Source organism: Hyperolius riggenbachi, chromosome 6 (assembly GCF_040937935.1).
Source record: "Hyperolius riggenbachi isolate aHypRig1 chromosome 6, aHypRig1.pri, whole genome shotgun sequence".
Classification (NCBI taxonomy): domain Eukaryota; kingdom Metazoa; phylum Chordata; class Amphibia; order Anura; family Hyperoliidae; genus Hyperolius; species Hyperolius riggenbachi.
This window is the reverse complement of record NC_090651.1, coordinates 116,437,050-116,457,532: the sequence shown is the minus strand read 5'-3', so window position 1 is coordinate 116,457,532 and position 20,483 is coordinate 116,437,050. Positions and strand designations below refer to the sequence as shown.

General features: G+C 44.0%; 1 protein-coding gene across 10 annotated transcripts in view; it reads right to left on the bottom strand.

The window, feature by feature from the left end:
• Positions 1-20,483, bottom strand: part of HFM1 (helicase for meiosis 1) — a 266,554-nt gene that overhangs the window by 126,098 nt on the left and 119,973 nt on the right. For 9 of the 10 annotated variants that reach the window (XM_068239814.1, XM_068239813.1, XM_068239819.1 and 6 more), the window contains 3 exons: positions 19,269-19,402; positions 16,808-16,855; positions 6,298-6,378 (listed from right to left, as the gene is read on the bottom strand). In XM_068239814.1, the coding sequence (XP_068095915.1) occupies positions 6,298-6,378; positions 16,808-16,855; positions 19,269-19,402 (263 nt within the window). The remainder of the gene's footprint in view (positions 1-6,297; positions 6,379-16,807; positions 16,856-19,268; positions 19,403-20,483) is intronic. The other variant, XM_068239820.1, reaches the window with a different exon arrangement.

Below are 20,483 nucleotides of genomic sequence, written 5' to 3'. Positions count from 1 at the left end.
CACTTAGGGGAGGCACTGGAGGGCGCTTTGCTATATATACTGGGTGCTGGTCATTCTCTGGTTGTCTGCCGTTGCGATCACTACGTGGTAGCACTCAGACCATATTGTCAGAATCTGTGTTATCTCTGTTATACTTCAGACTAGTTCCAGGGTGTTGATGATTACGGAGCTCACACCCAAGACTAGGAATACTGTGTATTTTCTGTGTTATACTTCAGACTAGTTCCAGGGTGTTGATGACTACGGAGCTCACACTCAAGATTAGGAATTAGCTTTACCATCCTGTTATACTTCAGACTAGTTCCAGGGTGTTGATGACTACGGAGCTCACACCCAAGATTAGGAATTAGCTTTACCATCCGGTTATACTTCAGACTAGTTCCAGGGTGTTGATGATTACGGAGCTCACACCCAAGACTAGGAATACTGTGTATTTTCTGTGTTATACTTCAGACTAGTTCCAGGGTGTTGATGACTACGGAGCTCACACCCAAGATTAGGAATTAGCTTTACCATCCTGTTATACTTCAGACTAGTTCCAGGGTGTTGATGATCTAGGAGCTCACACCTAGAGACTAGACATTGTTGATTATTTGTTATGACCTTCTCCTTCCCTGACCTCTCTTCTGATCTCTGATTTGGTACTTCGCTATATCTGATACTCCGTTGCCAAACCTTGCTTGCCTTAGGACTTTGATTCAGTCTCTTCCCTCTGTATCTCATCTGTCTGTCTGATGCCGACCTGGCTTGTCCGACCTCGAGATCTATCTCCTCTGTTTAGAGATAGTTCACAGATCTGTCAGTGACATCTCACCATTGGTGTCACTCACACTCTGTCCTTCCCTCTCTCAGCCTGACTCCTCCCCTTGGGGAGCCTCAGGCCATTGGAAGGAGCTTGTTCTTGGGCAGTATCTCTTACTGCCTGGCACCCTCGAGACGGGTGCTCTCCTCAAAGTATTACTGTTGCACCAAACACTCCTATTACTCAGGTGTCCAGAGGTTAGAGATATATCTGAGTCTCGGTGATACTGCAGATCACCGATAATCAGATCCTCTCTGTGTTACACCGATCGTTACAGAACGGCAGACCAAACACAAATGGACGCACTCAGCCGTCTGGGCACACTTACCACTTCGGTGGATAACATCAACCAAGTGCTGGGTAGTCACCGGGCGTTAATTGATGCTTTGTCCGGGTCTATACAAACCCTCCAGATGGCTGTGGATGAAGTGCGATCTCCTCCTAGCAATGACATACGCATGCCTGTACCTGAAAGGTTTTCTGGTCACAGATCTGACTTCCGAAATTTTAGGAGTAGAGTGTTATCATACTTTGAGTTAAGACCTAATTCTACAGGGACTATGACCCAAAGGGTTACGTTTATTAAAACTTTGTTATCAGGTGATTCCCAGACCTGGGCGTACAGTCTGCCCGACGAACACCCGGCCCTAACCTCTGTCGAGGAATTTTTTAAAGCTATGGCGATAATTTACGATGACCCAGACATCGCCTCGACTTCTGAGCGGAAGCTCAAAATGTTGCGTCAAGGCAAGAGTCAGGTTGAAGGTTATGCTGCTGAATTTAGGAGGTGGTCAGTTTCAGCTAGGTGGGACACATTTGTCCTTTTAGATTGTTTTTTATCAGGGTTGTCAGATGAGGTCTCCGATCTTATGTTGAGTTAGCCTGAACCAAAGTCCATCGATGAGGCCATTTCATCAGCCATCAGAATAGATCGCCGACTACGCTATCAGAAACAGACCCGGGGTAGAAACCATGTGAGAATGGTGTCCCACGCTGCGCCCCCTGTGGGTCCACCTCCTCCCGCTTCACCTCCATCTGAGCCAATGCAGATTGGTCGGTCTAAGTTGTCTCAAGTGGAGCGGAGATGCAGGATATCAGAGCAACTTTGTCTTTATTGTGCAGAGGGGGGTCACAGAGTACAGAATTGCCCTAAGAAATCGGGAAATGCTACTGCCTAGGAGTAGTTGGGGGTAATACCCCAGGCGTGCAATTTTTACCCCTAGATGAGAAACGGTTGCTTCTTCCTTGTACCATTTTATGGGAAGATAAATTTGAAGTCACTGAGGCCTTCATTGACTCAGGCTCAGCGGATAATTTCATGGATTACGAATTTGCAAAAAAATTGGGTATTCCGCTCACCCCGGTAAAACCACCTATTCAGGTTACGGCAGTGGATGATTCCCCTCTGCAGGGTAACAGATCTCTGTCGCAGACTCCAGAGGTGGGAGTCACTATAGGGGTGCTGCATAAGGAAAATTTGCATTTTTTTGTGTTACACATGACTACCTCCACGATCATTCTTGGCATGCCCTGGTTACAACGTCACTCCCCTCTGATTGATTGGGCCTCTGGTCAACTAACGAGCTGGTCGTCCCATTGCTTTCATCATTGTTTAGGGAAGGTAACCTTGGGCCAGACCAAGATTGGAGGGAGTACCAGATCAGTATACTGAATTTTCAGACGTGTTTTGTCCTAAATCAGCCGATAAACTTCCTCCACATCTCCCTTTCGATTGTCCTATTGATCTCCGGTCTGGTTGTATGCCCCCTAGAGGTCATCTCTACAATTTATCTGGGCCGGAAAAGTTGGCCATGCAGGAGTACATCCGTGAAAATTTAGCAAAAGGGTTAATTCGCCCTTCCCGGTCACCTGCTAGAGCAGGTTTCTTTTTTGTAAAGAAAAAAGACGGAGGTCTACGACCGTGCATTGATTATCGGGGTCTGAATAAAATCACAATAAAAAAATCGCTATCCTTTGCCTTTGATAGACGATTTATTTACTAAGATCACCAATGCTAAGATTTTCTCAAAATTGGATTTGCGGGGTGCATACAACCTGGTGCGGATCAGAGAGGGTGATGAGTGGAAGACGGCCTTTAACACACCCGATGGGCATTACGAGTATCTGGTGATGCCTTTCGGGTTGTGTAATGCTCCGGCCGTCTTTCAGGAACTCATTAATGAGGTGTTCAGGGAGGTTTTGGGTAAATTTGTCCTGGTATATCTGGATGATATACTTATCTTCTCAGATAACCTCTCAGAGCACAGGGCTCATGTCAGATTTGTGCTGCACAAGCTAAGACAGAACATGCTTTATGCTAAATTGGAGAAATGCATTTTTGAGGTAACATCTGTCGCTTTTTTGGGGTACATAATTTCTACCTCGAGCCTTTCTATGGACCCTGCCAAAGTCTCTGCTGTCCTGGAGTGGCCTCAGCCAATAGGACTGAAGGCTCTCCAGAGGTTCTTAGGGTTCGCAAATTACTATAGAAGGTTCATAAAAGGGTACTCCACAGTCATTGCACCCCTCAACAGTCTCACAAAGAAAGGGGCAGATACCAACCACTGGTCCCCTGAAGCTTTGACTGCTTTCTCCACTCTGAAAGAACTATTTTGTTCTGCACCCATTTTGAGACATGTCGACACATCCTATCCCTTTATTGTAGAGGTGGATGCCTCAAAGGTTGGGGTGGGGGCTGTGCTGTCTCAGCGTTCTGGGTTGCAGGGAAGATTACACCCGTGTGCCTATTTTTCTCGTAGGTTTTCACCAGCAGAGAGAAACTACGATATAGGCAACAGGGAGCTCCTAGCCATTAAATTGGCCTTTGAAGAATGGCGTCATTGGCTTGAAGGAGCAGAACATACGATTACAGTTTACACTGATCACAAAAATTTGGAATACATTGAGGGGGCTAAGAGATTGAGTCCCCGACAGGCTCGATGGTCACTGTTTTTCTCGAGATTCAGATTTGTAATTACGTATACTCCGGGTAGTAAAAACATTAAAGCAGATGCTTTATCCAGATGCTTTGAGCCAGAGACAGCACAGCCCTCAGACCCAGAGACTATTATCCCACAGAAAGTGGTATTGGCAGCCACAGAGACCTGGAAGAACTGGAAGGAGACTTTGGGTCCCTTCCAGCAGGATGTTCCTGAGGGAAAGCCTGAAGGGGTCATGTTTGTACCATTGCCGTTTCGTCTCCAGATATTGCAGATGTTCCACTCCCACAAAAATGCTGGACATCCTGGGGCCGCCAGAACACAGGACCTTGTTGCTAGGTGCGCTTGGTGGCCTTCATTGGCAACTGATTGCAAAGAGTATGTGAGAGAATGTGCAGTGTGTGCAAAAAGCAAACCCTCCCGTCTGGCACCTGTGGGAACATTGCAGCCTTTGCCCACCCCGAGTAAACCATGGACCCACTTGTCCATGGATTTTGTGGGTGAGCTCCCGAGGTCTGAAGGCATGTCGGTCATTTGGGTGGTAGTCAACAGATTTAGTAAAATGGCCCATTTTGTGCCCCTGAAAGGACTCCCCTCAGCCTAGGAGTTGGCCGATATTTTCATCATGCACATTTTCCGGCTACAGGGCATCCCGGAAAATATAGTGTCAGATCGGGGAGTCCAATTTGTTTCTAAATTTTGGAAGGCATTTTGTCATCAATTGGGCATGGAACTGTCAATGGTCAGACCTAGAGAATTAACCAGTCACTGGAATAGTTTCTTAGGTGTTATGTCTCGGATGCGCAAAGTGATTGGGTCAGGTTCTTGCCGTTTGTGGAATTTGCGCACAATAATTTAAAAAGCTCTTCTTCTGGATTCTCTCTATTTCAGGTGGTAACTGGAAAGTTGCCTAAGTTCTCCCCCCTGCCAGTAGCTTCCACTCCGTTTCCAGCTTTGGAGGCTTGGCAAAAGTCATTTAAGAACATTTGGGGGATCGTGAAAGAAAATCTAGAGAAGGCCTTTCAGAGTCAGAAAGGTCAAGCTGACAAGAAACGTTCCATAGAGTGGAAGTTCCAGCCAGGAGACTTGGTCTGGGTGTCCACTCGTCATTTCACTTTAAAACAGCCTTCGCCCAAGTTAGGACCCAGATTTGTGGGCCCTTTCCCAGTAACCAGGAAAATCAACAATGTCACTTATGCCATTGATCTTCCTGCCAGCATGCGTGGTGTAAGATCGTTCCATGTGTCCCTGCTTAAGCCAGCAGTACATGTAGGTTCCACTCCTCCTCCTCCTGTGATGGTGGATGACCAACCTGAGTATGAAGTGGAAAAAATTGTAGACTCACGTATAGCGCAGAACTCGGTACAGTATTTGGTTCACTGGAAGGGTTATGGCATTGAGGAAAGAACATGGGTACCTGATTGCCGTATGCATGCAGATGAATTAAAGAAGGAATTCCACACCCTACATCCTGAGAAACCGGGTAGGAGCTGTCCGGAGTCCACTCCTCAGGAGGGGGGTACTGTGAGAAAACGCGGAAAAGCCGCCGCATGTACTCAGAACAAGGCAGCTGATTCCGCGTCCAACGCGGCGGTTGGCACGCATGGGTCTACATCTGGTGGTATGGCCAAACGCGGAGAAACCGCCGCATGCTTTGATGGCGGTGCGGCGGATTCCGCATCCAGCGCGGCGGGTGCTTTGCAACACATGTCTGGTGTGGCTGAGACTGATAGTCCACAAAGGTTCAGAAGGACGCGTGCGCGCGCTGAGAGGCTGAACTTATATGACAGCCAGAAGGGAGTCAGCTGACCAGGCCGGTGAGCTGACGGTTCTACTACTTCCCATTGGTCCAGCACTTAGGGGAGGCGCTGGAGGGCGCTTTGCTATATATACTGTGTGCTGGTCATTCTCTGGTTGTCTGCCGTTGCGATCACTACGTGGTAGCACTCAGACCATATTGTCAGAATCTGTGTTATCTCTGTTATACTTCAGACTAGTTCCAGGGTGTTGATGATTACGGAGCTCACACCCAATCTTTTGCATAGATAACAACTGGAATTTCTTAACTTTTCCTGTACTGGAAACAATATTAGACTTATGTCTCTGCTCCTGTTTTATATCTTAGCTGTACTACACATACAAATCATTATATAATCATTTTTTTTCCCCTTCAGTGTCTCTTTAAATAACACATGAGAGACCACTGAGATATTTGATTCTCCACATAGGTGTACATTTTTTCTCCTGGGTGTTTATTGTTAATGAATAAGATAAAAAGACGTCAGAAAAATCCTTACAATGTGAGATAAAACAGGTGTTAAAGCATTTTGAAAATTTAATGAATCAAATCCAGTGTATCTCTGAGTAAAACTACTGATATACAGATTATGAGGTGCCTTGAATGTACACATAAATTGCCAAATCATTTATACTTACTTTTCTGATTCACGTTGATAGGCTTAATTAGGAGGAAATATTAAAATATGTTTCACAATGCAGGCTCTTATTTTTTTAATTATAGAAGCAGACAGAGTAAAGCAACAGCCATTTGTTTACCTGTAGGCTTAAAATTAGCTTCATCGTCCATTCGAATTAATCCAACAGATGATAAATCATTTAAATTTTTTATACAAAGTTCTGTTGTAAAAAAGAAATACAACTGTAATCTACATACTCAAGGATTAAATTTAAAGCAGAATGAGGAAGTGGACAGGGCAAAAGAAAGAGTAGATATATTTTTATCACTAAGAAACAGAATTTACCAAAAGCTATTTTTTACACTGTAGGAAAGGTTTATGATCTCTTTCAAATCCTACCCAATAAAAGCTCAGGAATCTGCTTCTGTGTCAGGCGTCGTGTGTGAAGGCGCAGTGCTGTGGACGTTGCCATGTGCACGGCGGACGTGACGTGCACGCAATCGCAGGTTTGCACGTGGGCGTACATGGATGTGCTAGGGTAGGTGTGAACGATGTCTGTCAATCTAGCGCTCATTTATTCAAATGACTAGTTCACAATAATGTACAAAGGTCTTAAGGTGATGTTTTCTAGCATCAATAGTGATCCCCCCCCCCCCCATTTTAAATATAGGCAGACCAGAGTCTTCACACTAAGAAACACAAAGCTGGTATCACTTCCTCCAAAGCCCCTCATTTTACTCAACTGGAACCCTAAAACCCTAAAGATAATGTCACGCTGGAGCTTACTTCTGGGTCTTCTTCTGCTTCTGGATGAGGGTTGGTGCATCAGCACAGTGGTCAAACTTTCTGCAGTCACTGCAGATGTCTTCCCTCCTTTACCCTCAGTAGGAGGGAACACATTACAGTTTTTAGATTGGCAGAGGGTGTGACTTTGTGAGTGACAATTTAAGAATAGACTTTCAATTGTCAACTTCACCTTTGTAATTGCCAATGAGCTTTTACATATCTCCATTCTATTTATATTCCTCCTGTGTTCTGTTGTAGAAAAGTCCTACAGTAACCATTTTTTTCCAGGCAGCAGATCCATTATATGTCAATGCAAAGCTGTGTAAACCTTTTCTGTCCATTTAACAGACTGTGTAACATATCAGTTAAAAGGTATATGGCATAGTGTGAGCTGACCCTAACTGTATAATCCTATATAATAAAACCCCTGTGTCCCTGCGTCCTCCTGTGTCTCTGCTTCCAGACCTGACAGTTTGCTGTTTGTGAACCTCATTGCATTGTGGCAAATATCAGCTTTTTCCAACTGCCAAGCAAGCGGCATCTCCCTGTGGGCAGCTTTTAAAGGGCGAAAAAATGAATTTACCAGAATTCAATTTATGACTCCTAACCCACTGACTCATCTATGACTCATAATACTTGCATCTGCAACCCGATCTGCAATTTCCCTGATTTTTCCTGATCATCTTCATCCTTTCTCAACAGGTATGTCTGATAATTTCCATCTTTGAATCTGAACTGCACTGAAATCTGCAACCACACGCTTAATCTCATCCTGCATTGCCTGTGTATGTCTGATAATTTCCATCTTTGAATCTGAACTGCACTGAAATCTGCAACCACACGCTTAATCTCATCCTGCATTGCCTGTGTATGTCTGATAATTTCCATCTTTGAATCTGAACTGCACTGAAATCTGCAACCACATGCTTAATCTCATCCTGCATTGCCTGTGTATGTCTGATAATTTCCATGTTTGAATCTGAACTGCACTGAAATCTGCAACCACACGCTTAATCTCATCCTGCATTGCCTGTGTATGTCTGATAATTTCCATCTTTTGTATTTGATCACTTTTGCTTTCTTGATCTTCCTCTGTAATAGTGTAAGCACCTGAGTAACATTACAGACATTATTGTAATTACTATTGAATTCTGGCATTGTTTGTTCACACTTTACTTCCTGGTGGCTGGCCTGCAATTTCCATCAAAGCCTGTATCACATACAGATCTGTTTGAACTTGCAGGAGACAAGCCCACCTCTATTAATTAGCATATTGTCTGCCAGCTGACCAGGCCTTCCTGATTAGCTCTGTGTATCTGAGAGCTCATTCTTTTGTCGGTTCACCGACAAATAGGTTCGCTTTCTAAGGGCAGTGTGATGATCGCTGCTGCAGCAGCTGTTGCTGGAAGTAGTAGTGCTGCAGCTCAGGCAGTTCTGATCTATTTCCATGCAAGCTGCATAGCTTTGTCTGTCTTTCCCTGCTGTCAGCTTGTGACTGATTATCATTCACCTGTGTGGGAATCTGCATGTCTGCTCCCATTGGATGACCTCAGTATAAAGATCTGCTTCCTGCAGGGTTTCCTTGGGTTTTCATAGCTTCAGTTTAAGCCCGTCTTGCTGTCGCTTCAGCCCCCGATCGTGTTTCTTGTTCTAAAGATACTTTGCTGGTTTTTGCATCATATATTGGTTCATTGCCAATATATATGCATACCAGCACGTTTATTATTTTCCTTGTATTCGTGTTACGTTGATACATCAGTGTCGCTGATATATACGTACACGAACTGTTTATTTCCTGTGTTCAGTTAGTCAGTTTTCCAGCACGTTTTGGTAGTTTGCGCGTACCGTGAGCACCCGTGCTGAGCTAGTTATCCTGTTCCTGGTCCTGTTTGTGGATTGCGTTCATCTCTGCGAAGAGATAACGAGTCCTTCTGAATCCTGTTCTGTTACTGTTTGTGGATTGCATTCATCTCTGCGAAGGGATAGCGAATCCTTCTGAGTCCTGTTCCCTGTATTACTCCAGTCCTAGTCAGCGTTCCTGCTTATGTCATATATCGGTTCATTGCCGATATATACATATGTTAGTCAGACGTTACAAATAGTTTCATTGATAGCTGTAATTGTAATACGCTAGGAAAACATACTTATTGTATATTTATCTGTGTTACGTTCATCTATCTTGATCCTGCTATTTTCTGACTATCCTGTCCTGTCTTTGTGAGGCACGCCATCGCCGCAACGCATTGGCTGCCTCATTCCAGTCTGTCTGGTTTTGGACGCTTGCTGTCGCTAAGTAGCCGCTAGCTAGCAAGCGTTCATTCTGTCTACCTGTCCTGATCTCCTCAGTTCTGGTTTGTGCGCTCAGCGCTACTTTGCGTGAGACGTTATAACGAAAGCATTGTTTGTGGCTGTCAGATCTGCACCGGCTCTGTGCGCCACAATCTCCTATTGGAGTCAGTCCTCCCCTCCACTATACTAGGGATAGCCTGTTTCCTGGTGCTAGTGTGTGTACCTCCTCCACGCCAGCTCATGCGTTGCATGCTGACTGTGGAGAATACACCACCAAGCCTTACATTATGAAAACCCCATTACCAATCCCCATTGTGGGGGGGATTCCCAGAAAGTATGACACAGTTAATTATGGTTCCTGTTCCTTTAAGAAATTTGAAGAACTTAACCCTGAAACAGAAAATGAGTTTTTCTCTGAATGTGCCAGGTTCCTGGCCAATCCCGATCTCCAAGCGACTCCTGTTTCAACCTGGGCACTCCAGCTAGTTTATATTTTGTTTAAAGGGCAATTGCTTCAGTGGGCATGTGATGTTCTCAATCATTCCGATTTGAATCAGAGACCGCTGGAATTTCTAGCGTTTGTGATCCATAACTGGTTGCGCATAGATCCATTGCCTTTTCCTCTAAATGAACTCCTGGCAGCAGGCCAATCAGCTGCTCCTTCAATTGTTTGCAAAAATGATCAGCAAGCAGAAAGTGTTACTGATAATTTTCCTGCAGCCTTGAATAAATCACCAAAAACAGCAGGGAAAACAGCAGGGTCTAAGGCAAAACGCAAACGTTCTAAGAAACGTGTCCGATCTTCAGAGTCGTTATCCTTAGCGACTGAGACCTATAATGAGATTCTGCCATTAACAGATAATGAAATGCAATTGTCTTTCAGGGGAGTTAAATGGACTTATGAAACTATTAATGAACTTTCATCACTGGCTAGGGAAAATAAAGATTTTTGTTTAAAAGAATTATCTGAGTATGATTATGAGGAGATATTACAGAGTATTGAACAAATCAACTTATTTGTGAAGCAAGGAAAGTTTGCATACACTACAGTTCAACACTTGCTACAGGTATTAGAGATTCTTAAGAATAAGGAATCTGCCAATCACCTGCTAATTAACCCAATATATGTCCCTGCCACAATCATATCTGCAAACTGTGATCTGCCTGTTAAGTATGCTTGGAATCCTCCATTTGAGAAAGGAGAGATGGAAGCTCTGGTCAATGAATGGAAGAATGATTCAAGTTCATTTTGTCAATTTTACAGTGCAAAAAGCGAATTAGTATTGAATGCATGCATTAAGTCTGCCTATAACCTAATAAAAACTGGTGTGTGTGGGTATGACTTTGTGGCTCCATTGATCGATGTGTGGAAAATGATTTTGGATGATTTTTATGCGATTCAATCAGTTGATACCAGGGAAGACACACTGTCAATTGGAGACTGTCCCATTTCTCCAGTTACTGAGTCCCTGCCATGTCTTGTGAATGTTCCTGTAACTCCACCCTGTACCATGGATAACTCAGTGTTACTTCCCAGTAAAACAGAAGCCACTGATACTTTCTTAACTTTGCCCTGCACAAATTTCTCAGCAGAGAATCCAGAGGTCCTGCTGACTTCTGAGTCCAGCCTAGCCAGTACTCATGAGTCTTTGTTCAGTGAAACAGACACCAGAAAAATCTTGCCTGTCTCTGCAAACACTTCTGCAGAAATTACCCGTGTTAATAAAGTTCAACTCCTGTCTGATCCAGCAGATGCCAATAGATGCACTACATCAGTTTCCGAGTCCCAGCAATCCTGTCCAGAAACCTCAGAACCCCAGCATCTGAATTTTCCAATTTTACAATTGAATGGTGATTCAGATGTGCAAACATTGTGTCTTGATCTTCCTGTTTCTACACCTCGCTCTAGTTTCGTGAATAGCTCAGAGCATCTGCTCTGTGAACCTGAAATCGCAGAATTATTACCTTGTTCAGAAAATGTTCCAATAAATTTGCCCTGTACCATGAATTGTGCAGTAGATCTCTCCAATGAAACTCAGGTCACAGAATCATTATGCTGTCCAGCAGGTGCTTCCATGGTTTTGCCCTGCAATATGGACTGTTCAGTGATCCTGTCCAGTGAAGCTGTGGTCACAGAGTCTTATGCTTCACCCAGTACTTTGGATATTTCAAACCCTCTAGCAGAGCAGTCTGAGGCACTGCTTACCTCAGTTGGTGTTGCAGTAATATTCACTTGTCTAGCAGCTGTTTTGGAATTACAGTCTGCTCTAATAAAACTTGATGAATTTCTGCCCAGCAAAGCAGAAGCCATTGAAATATTGTCCTCGTCAGCAAGTGTGTTAGATACCTTGCCCTGTACACAGTCTGATTTAACCAATGTTGTTGAGTCCCTCTCCAGTGTTGTAACAGCCGAGGAACTCCAGCCCTGTCCTCTGAATGTTTCAGAAGTCTTGCCCTGTAACATGGATAATTCTGATTCTCTGGTCAAAATAATAGAAATCTCAGAATTTCAGTCCGGTCTGATGAGTGTTCCTGAAACTCAGCCCTGTATCCTGAAAGATTCTGGTTCTCTGGCCGCTGTGGCAGAGGTTCCAGAGTCCCCTTCCTGTCCAGGGAATTCCTCAGTTTTGCCTAGTCCAGTGGGGGCTGCTGCAATACTGACTTGTTCTGCAGCGCCTCATGAGCTCCAATCCAATGTATTAACCTGCCTGGCGTTCTATTAAGATCGCCAGGCAGGCTGCGGGAGGGTTTTTTTTTAATAAAAAAAAAACTATTTCATGCAGCCAACTGAAAGTTGGCTGCATGAAAGCCCACTAGAGGGCGCTCCGGAGGCGATCTTCCGATCGCCTCCGGCGCCCAGAATAAACAAGGAAGGCCGCAATGAGCGGCCTTCCTTGTTTTGCTTATATCGTCGCCATAGCGACGAGCGGAGTGACGTCATCGACGTCAGCCGACGTCGTGACGTCAGCCGCCTCCGATCCAGCCCTTAGCGCTGGCCGGAACTTTTTGTTCCGGCTGCGCAGGGCTCAGGCGGCTAGGGGGGCCCTCTTTCGCCGCTGCTCGCGGCGAATCGCCGCAGAGCGGCGGCGATCAGGCAGCACACGCGGCTGGCAAAGTGCCGGCTGCGTGTGCTGCTTTTTATTTCAGCCAAATCGGCCCAGCAGGGCCTGAGCGGCAGCCTCCGGCGGTACTGGACGAGCTGTGCTCGTCCAGACCGCCCAGCAGGTTAAATGAGTCTCTGTCCAGTCCAGAGGTAGTTGTGGAGTCCCTATCTGGTTCAGTGCATACATCAGAAGATTTGTCCTGTCTTGTTAGTGCCCCTGAATCTGATTTGTTACTGACTTTGCTGGAGTCAGCGACATCTAAGTCTGATCCAGCATTCTCGTGTAAAAGTCCAGTAGTTGCGAAGTTTAGTCATGATGATTTTTTTTTGGCCAGTCCTGGTTTTGGTCCTGTCCTGGCTGACCCTGAGGCTCACAGTTCCTTGACATGCCCAGAGGTTTCTCTTGTGCCGGTGTGCCCAGATGTTCTTTGTGTGCCAGAATGCCCAAGTGTGTCTAAGGTGTTAGCGTGCTCTGATGCTTCCTTAGTGGGAACACGTTCTGATGTTGCCAGTCTGCCTGCATGCCCAGAGATGGTGCTGGTCCCTGAAAGCCCTGATATTGATGTTTGTCCTTGTGGCCCTGACTCGGGAATTGCCCTAGGTTCCATAGGGGTTCTTGATAGTTCTCCATGTGAGCCTAAGGGGCATTCTGACCTATGGGGATCTCTTTGGAGCTTCAAGGTGTTCTGGGAGGTCTCTGAGAAAACTTGTCCTGGTGCCTTGGACTGGTTCAACAGTGGGTTTTGTGTTGGTAAAGACAGTACCGGTGGGCATTGCAAAGGCTTTGGCATTTCTGAACGGTTCCTGGAAGGCGGTGGGTATCGCTCAGGGAATTTCGGAGGGCTTCCTTCTGGAATTCATGGTTCTGATGGGTGTCACATTGGGGCTTGTACTACTGATGGGCATGGTTCTGTAGGTTCTGGTTCTGATGGGTCCAGTCTTGTGGGGACTGATTCTGGAATTCGGTCTTGCCGGGCTGTCCCGGTCATCATGAATTATCAGTCGGACTGTTTTGTTGGGAATTTCAGTTTTGAAAAGCGTCTGGAATCCGCTTTTAAGGGCGGGGGTACTGTGATGATCGCTGCTGCAGCAGCTGTTGCTGGAAGTAGTAGTGCTGCAGCTCAGGCAGTTCTGATCTATTTCCATGCAAGCTGCATAGCTTTGTCTGTCTTTCCCTGCTGTCAGCTTGTGACTGATTATCATTCACCTGTGTGGGAATCTGCATGTCTGCTCCCATTGGATGACCTCAGTATAAAGATCTGCTTCCTGCAGGGTTTCCTTGGGTTTTCATAGCTTCAGTTTAAGCCCGTCTTGCTGTCGCTTCAGCCCCCGATCGTGTTTCTTGTTCTAAAGATACTTTGCTGGTTTTTGCATCATATATTGGTTCATTGCCAATATATATGCATACCAGCACGTTTATTATTTTCCTTGTATTCGTGTTACGTTGATACATCAGTGTCGCTGATATATACGTACACGAACTGTTTATTTCCTGTGTTCAGTTAGTCAGTTTTCCAGCACGTTTTGGTAGTTTGCGCGTACCGTGAGCACCCGTGCTGAGCTAGTTATCCTGTTCCTGGTCCTGTTTGTGGATTGCGTTCATCTCTGCGAAGAGATAACGAGTCCTTCTGAATCCTGTTCTGTTACGGTTTGTGGATTGCGTTCATCTCTGCGAAGAGATAGCGAATCCTTCTGAGTCCTGTTCCCTGTATTACTCCAGTCCTAGTCAGCGTTCCTGCTTATGTCATATATCGGTTCATTGCCGATATATACATATGTTAGTCAGACGTTACAAATAGTTTCATTGATAGCTGTAATTGTAATACGCTAGGAAAACATACTTATTGTATATTTATCTGTGTTACGTTCATCTATCTTGATCCTGCTATTTTCTGACTATCCTGTCCTGTCTTTGTGAGGCACGCCATCGCCGCAACGCATTGGCTGCCTCATTCCAGTCTGTCTGGTTTTGGACGCTTGCTGTCGCTAAGTAGCCGCTAGCTAGCAAGCGTTCATTCTGTCTACCTGTCCTGATCTCCTCAGTTCTGGTTTGTGCGCTCAGCGCTACTTTGCGCTGAGACGTTATAACGAAAGCATTGTTTGTGGCTGTCAGATCTGCACCGGCTCTGTGCGCCACAATCTCCTATTGGAGTCAGTCCTCCCCTCCACTATACTAGGGATAGCCTGTTTCCTGGTGCTAGTGTGTGTACCTCCTCCACGCCAGCTCATGCGTTGCATGCTGACTGTGGAGAATACACCACCAAGCCTTACAGGCAGCTTTCAAAGGGCGAAAAAATGAATTTACCAGAATTCACCAGTAATTTAGCAGAAATAAGCACCACATTAAGGTAACATTATCTTTGTTGTGATTTACTTGTATTGCTGAACACTATTGCTATCTAACTAGATCATCTCTGCCTTTGAATCTGAACTGCACAGCCCACAAGCCACTCCATCAAATAAAAACAAACATGCATGATTGCAGGACCTCACCAGGGCTGCCCCTACTCTCTGGAACTCACTCCCTCCAGCCACCAGACTCGCCCCCACCTTTAATACCTTCACACAAGCTCTCAAGACTCACTCTTTCATGCTCGCATACCCCCCTACACCAGCACCATAATATGTTCTGTTAGACACCCTCTCAACAGATGCACCTATTGTCTCCACCCCCACCCTTTAGATTGTAAGCCTCTGGCAGGGCCCTCTCCCTTAGTGTTTCCAGCTTGATTATGCAATCTTACTGACAATCACCCCTTTTGTGGACTAGAACAATCTCTATTTTGACCTATGACACTGTATTATCAAATCATTGCATGATCTTGTTTTGTTGTGAGTTTCCTGTATGTTCTACCTTGTATGTTACCCCTTTTATCTATTGTGCAGCGCTGCGTAATATGTTGGCGCTATATAAATACAATTAATAATAATAATAATACTTTGGACAGCGGTGGGGGACAGGTGAGCGGGACGCGTCTGTGTGCACGTTGCGGGGTGATGCGGGGGAGGGGGTAGCGGCCGTGGCCTAGCGCCCGTTTTTACTAGTTTCCTATAATAGAGCATTGTCATATCTAGGAATACTCCAATACTCCAAACTCGTTTACCTCAATTATATATTTCAAAGGTCAAGGTGAGAGGTTATTTATGCAGAATTAACAAAAACAGCTCAAGGTAAATTGGAGTAACACTGATGGAATTATGGAGCAGATGCCCAGACCAAGCATTCTGATCCCAAGTAACTGCCCAACTTTGTGAGCACATTTGTTTCAATTTCCCTTGCATTAGTTTTGATAAATCTTTCCCACCCTTTTTGTGCAAGGCAACAGTTATAGTATTAAACATAATAATCAATATATTTTGTTGATCTTTTTTTTTTCAGCTTTATCTCTTAAAGGGAACCTAAACTGAGAAGAACAAAAGTTTGCTTTCCTAAAACAGAAAGAATTTGCGATAATTCAGGTTGGAGTGAGCTTGAGATGTCTCCCAGAGCAACACTGCTGAATATATGCAAATTAACCATTGTACCCTTAGAAGCTAAACACACCTCCAGAACCGCTGGATTGCAATGATGTGTCAGCTTGTTAATTTGTACAGAGCCATAATAATCCAACATGCATACAGACTGTTTCGGACTGTTTGATCCTCATCAGTGCATGGCATGGATTAATTTGGCTCTATGGAGTAGGGCTTGTGAATCACAATTCACAAATCACAATTCACAAGCCCTACTCCATAGAGCCAAATTAATCCATGCCATGCACTGATGAGGATCAAACAGTCCGAAACAGTCTGTATGCATGTTGGATTATTATGGCTCTGTACAAATTAACAAGCTGACACATCATTGCAATCCAGCGGTTCTGGAGGTGTGTTTAGCTTCTAAGGGTAATGGTTAATTTGCATATATTCAGCAGTGTTGCTCTGGGAGACATCTCAAGCTCACTCCAACCTGAATTATCGCAAATTCTTTCTGTTTTAGGAAAGCAAACTTTTGTTTTTCTTAACATCTTAGTAAGGGGGCTTTTAGGACCATTGTAGTCCCTTACACACTCCAATGAGTTCTGGGTCACCATGAGCTTGCTGGTTAGTCTGTGCCTAAACTGAGAAGGATATGGACTTTTCCTTTTAAAATAATACCAGTTGCCTGACTCTCCTGCTGATCCTGTGTCTCTAATACTTTTAGCCACAGCCCCTCAACAAGCATGCAGATCAGGTGCTCTGACTGAAATCAGACTGAATTAGCTGCATGCTTGGTTCAGGTGTGTGATTCAGCCACTACTGTAGCCAAAGGGATCAGCAGGCTGCCAGGCAATTGGTATTGTTTAAAAGTAAACATCCATATCCCTCTCAGTTTAGGTTCCCTTTAAGCATGGAAGATGGAGAAAAGTGGGAGCAATGTTGGCAATGCGATGAAAAAATATATAGTTTGCTATCGTGACCATAAAATGCAGAAAGTTGCTGCTCACTATACCTTGTAATTTTGCTTCAATCCCCATTCTGTCTAATCCTGCTTGGAAACCTATAAGATAATAATGTGTAAGGCACAGTGACAAGTGAATCAAACCATTTACACTGACAAATATATGAAAGCATTTGTTCATTTGTTTCAGCAAATTCTCGACTTCAGTGTATGGGAAAAACAATTGCCTCGTGTAAGTTCCTATTATCAGTTCTCTGATCTGCTGCATCTTCTTCTACAACCTAACATGCAGTCACATGCATAATAGTTTCTGTAGCCACAGTAATGTTTACGGTAATTAAATAAGATGTAAATTCCCATTCAACATTTTTACAACTTATGCTTCACAAAACTGAACAAACAAAATTTAGAGTAAACAAAAGTCCTAATTTATCCCCACAATAATCCACAGGTTTAAGGACAAGTGTGCACAGACATGAAAGTGTACCCAAGGTGAACCTCGGGTAGAAAAAACATACTTGTCTAAGAAGAGGGAGGCCTCTGGAAGCTATAGAGACTTTGCACGCCATCCTCCGTTTTCCCTGTTGTCAAGCACCTCCTCCAAAGAATTCCAACAAGGGCTTGTCAGAGCGATCATAGGGCCTGCTCTAATTTTCTGGAACAAGCGTGGCTGTACTGCAAGCATGGCCGTGCTTGTGCCAGAAGAGTAGTGTAGCCCCGATGTTCTGGAGGGTCCTGGGCAGCAGCGGAGGTCTTAGGTATGTATTTGATTTTTCCCCCAAGGTTTGCCTAGGGATCTCTTTAAGAAATCTTTTTCCACATGTGGCACCCAACACAGCCTTAGTATCATCCCTGGGTGGTGTCTATAGGGTTTATTATAAAGTATGAAAACCTACCTCTAGGCCGGTATAAGACCTGTGAGGAGAAAAGGTGATATTCAACTACCCAATAATGTTCCCTCTCGTCCCCACTGCTCCTCTTCTGTGTCCAGGTCTCCTCACACCCTCTCCAGTGCCATCTGGCAACAGCACCCTTATAATCATCTCAAAATGCACCACACAATATTTAGGCTTCGCTTTAGGCCTCGTTCACATCTATTAGCGCAGATAGCTGTGCGATCGGAACGCAACACGTACGATCGCAAGCCAACATGCGCTGCTGATCCCATTTATTACAGTGAATGGGTCAGTGCTGCGATTCTTGAAAAATGCATGCAGTAGTGCGATAGCACATTGCACTGCTGCGCAGCACATAAGACGGGAACGGTACAAGTGCTGTCTATGCATTTCTACCGTTCTTGCATGTCGCAAACTATACGTGCTGCCGAAATGCACAGGGCATCGGGTATAGTGAGAATGAGGCCTAAATCATCCAGCGCAGCCACTTTTCCCTATGTTAGACTATGTCTGACATGGGACCTATAGCAAAAAAGGCCAAAGTTTAACATAGTCCGACAAAGGATTGGACAGGGTTAATGTTATTACAAAGAAAATGTAGTTAACCTATTTTGGTTCCTGGACGTAGAAACTACGTCCAGGAACCATGCGCGCTACCACGCGCTCCCGCGGCCGATCGCGCGCGTGCACGTGCTCTCCCGGCCCGCGGTTCGTTAGCCAGGCAATCAGTGAATCGGGCTATGGTGCCCGATCACTGATTCCTCTCCCCTGCTGAAAAAGCGACAGCTTCTCTCGGAAGCTTCGCCTTTTCTGGCTGTTACCTCCCCCATGTGTCGCTCTAAGCGTGTAAACAAACTCATGGCCGCCATCTTGTGGCCAAAAAGTAATACTACAACCAAAAGTTAAAAAAAAATTAAAATCAACACACATTTACATTTTAAACCTATTGTTTACATCCCACCCTCCCAAAACTACCCAAATAAAATGTTTAATATAAAAAAAAAACATTACAATAAAAAAAAACATGTAAATATTTACCTAGGGGTCTAAACTTTTTAAATATCAATGTAAAGATGATATATTTCTATATTTTTTTGATTTTAAACTTGTAAATAGTGATAGATGCAAAACGGAAAAAATGCTCCTTTATTTCCGAATAAAATATTGTCGCCATACATTGTGATAGGGACATAATTTTAACGGTGTAATAACCGGGACATATGGGCAAATACAATACGTGACTTTTAATTATGGAGGCATGTATTATTTTAAAACTATAATGGCTGAAAACTGAGAAATAATTATTTTTTCCGTTTTTTTCTTATTCTTCCTGTTAAAATGCATTTACAGTAAAGTGGCTCTTAGCAAAATGTACCCCCCAAAGAAAGCCTAATTGGTGGCGGAAAAAACAAGATATAGATCAGTTCATTGTGATAAGTAGTGATAAAGTTATAGCTAATGAATGGGAGGTGAACATTTCTCAAGTGAAAACGACGGAACGCGAGTGGGTTAAAGTAAAAAAAAAAAAATTACTGATGCCATGTATTGAAGAATGCAGAACTGACAAGTTATTTGGCAAATACACACACAACAATAAGACATCCTGTATACAATACCATAGTAGGAGGGATTCTTCATGGTCCTTATGTATAAAAAAGTGGATCGGATCCACTCCAGTGCAATATTAACATCTGTGATGGTATGCAGTGTTATTTCTGCATTTAGATGTTCCACAAGATGTCTGTGCAAGCTGACATAAAAGTAGACAAACAGTACTTTACTTTCATAACTGTTTTTACTATTCCAATCTATATGCAAATACAATGTTTTATGTTTGTTTTTGTAATCGATCACTTATACACATTTATTCCCCTACTTCTGTGACATTTAGTATCAATCAAAATAAAATGATGACATTTATTATTTTTGAGTTTATTGCCCATGAGGCTGAAATATAAGTTAGAGGAGAGGACAAATAGAGCTAAATACACATTATTTTTTGTAGGGAATACCACAATACTGTTTATTGCTGATCAGAATGATACTATTTATTCAGCAGACATAAGCCTGATGTGCTGTGGCCACCGGAGGAATCACATCAATTGATAGCACTGATGACATTACATATATTTGACAGACTTGTTTGCCCTGAATAAGGGTCCTCCGTGTCAAGAAACATTTGCTTATGTCTGCTGAACAAATGCAGTATACTATTTGTGGGCATGGCAGTTTACTACATTTGTTTATGGATTGTGAAAGGTGATGCTGTCAATCAACCTGAGCACTCTGTTATGGCTTGAGCATTCTGTTTATCTTTGCATGCCATATACCAAGGGTGTCCGGGTTGAACCTGATTGTTTAGAATGATACTAGAATGCTCCAGAGCAATTGCTCATTTGGTAAAATTTGATCTGAAACACACCGATACCACCTCTAAATATGTGAATTCTTAGCGGACGATTTAGAGATACCTGTCACTGCATTGTAGGGTACAGTGTGGCTATGCCTCAGTGCAGATCTAACCAAAACTTAGTATTTGTATATTGTAGAATAGCCAGGTATTACTGCTCCCCAGGTCAACTGCAGAAACGTCCTGACAATGCAAAGATACTGGTCTTGGTCACTAATGTCGAAGTTCATCTCAGCAGATGATTTATTGTTAGGCCAGTGACAAAGTGACCCTGTAATGGGTTACTGCTTACTGATATAGCCGAAAAGCCCTACTACCTCAACAGCACAGGATCCTCATTAAGTCTCTACTGAACTTCAGTCCAGAGTTTAGCTGGAGTTTCTGATTCTAATAGTCCTTTCCATGTCTTCTCCCACTCCTA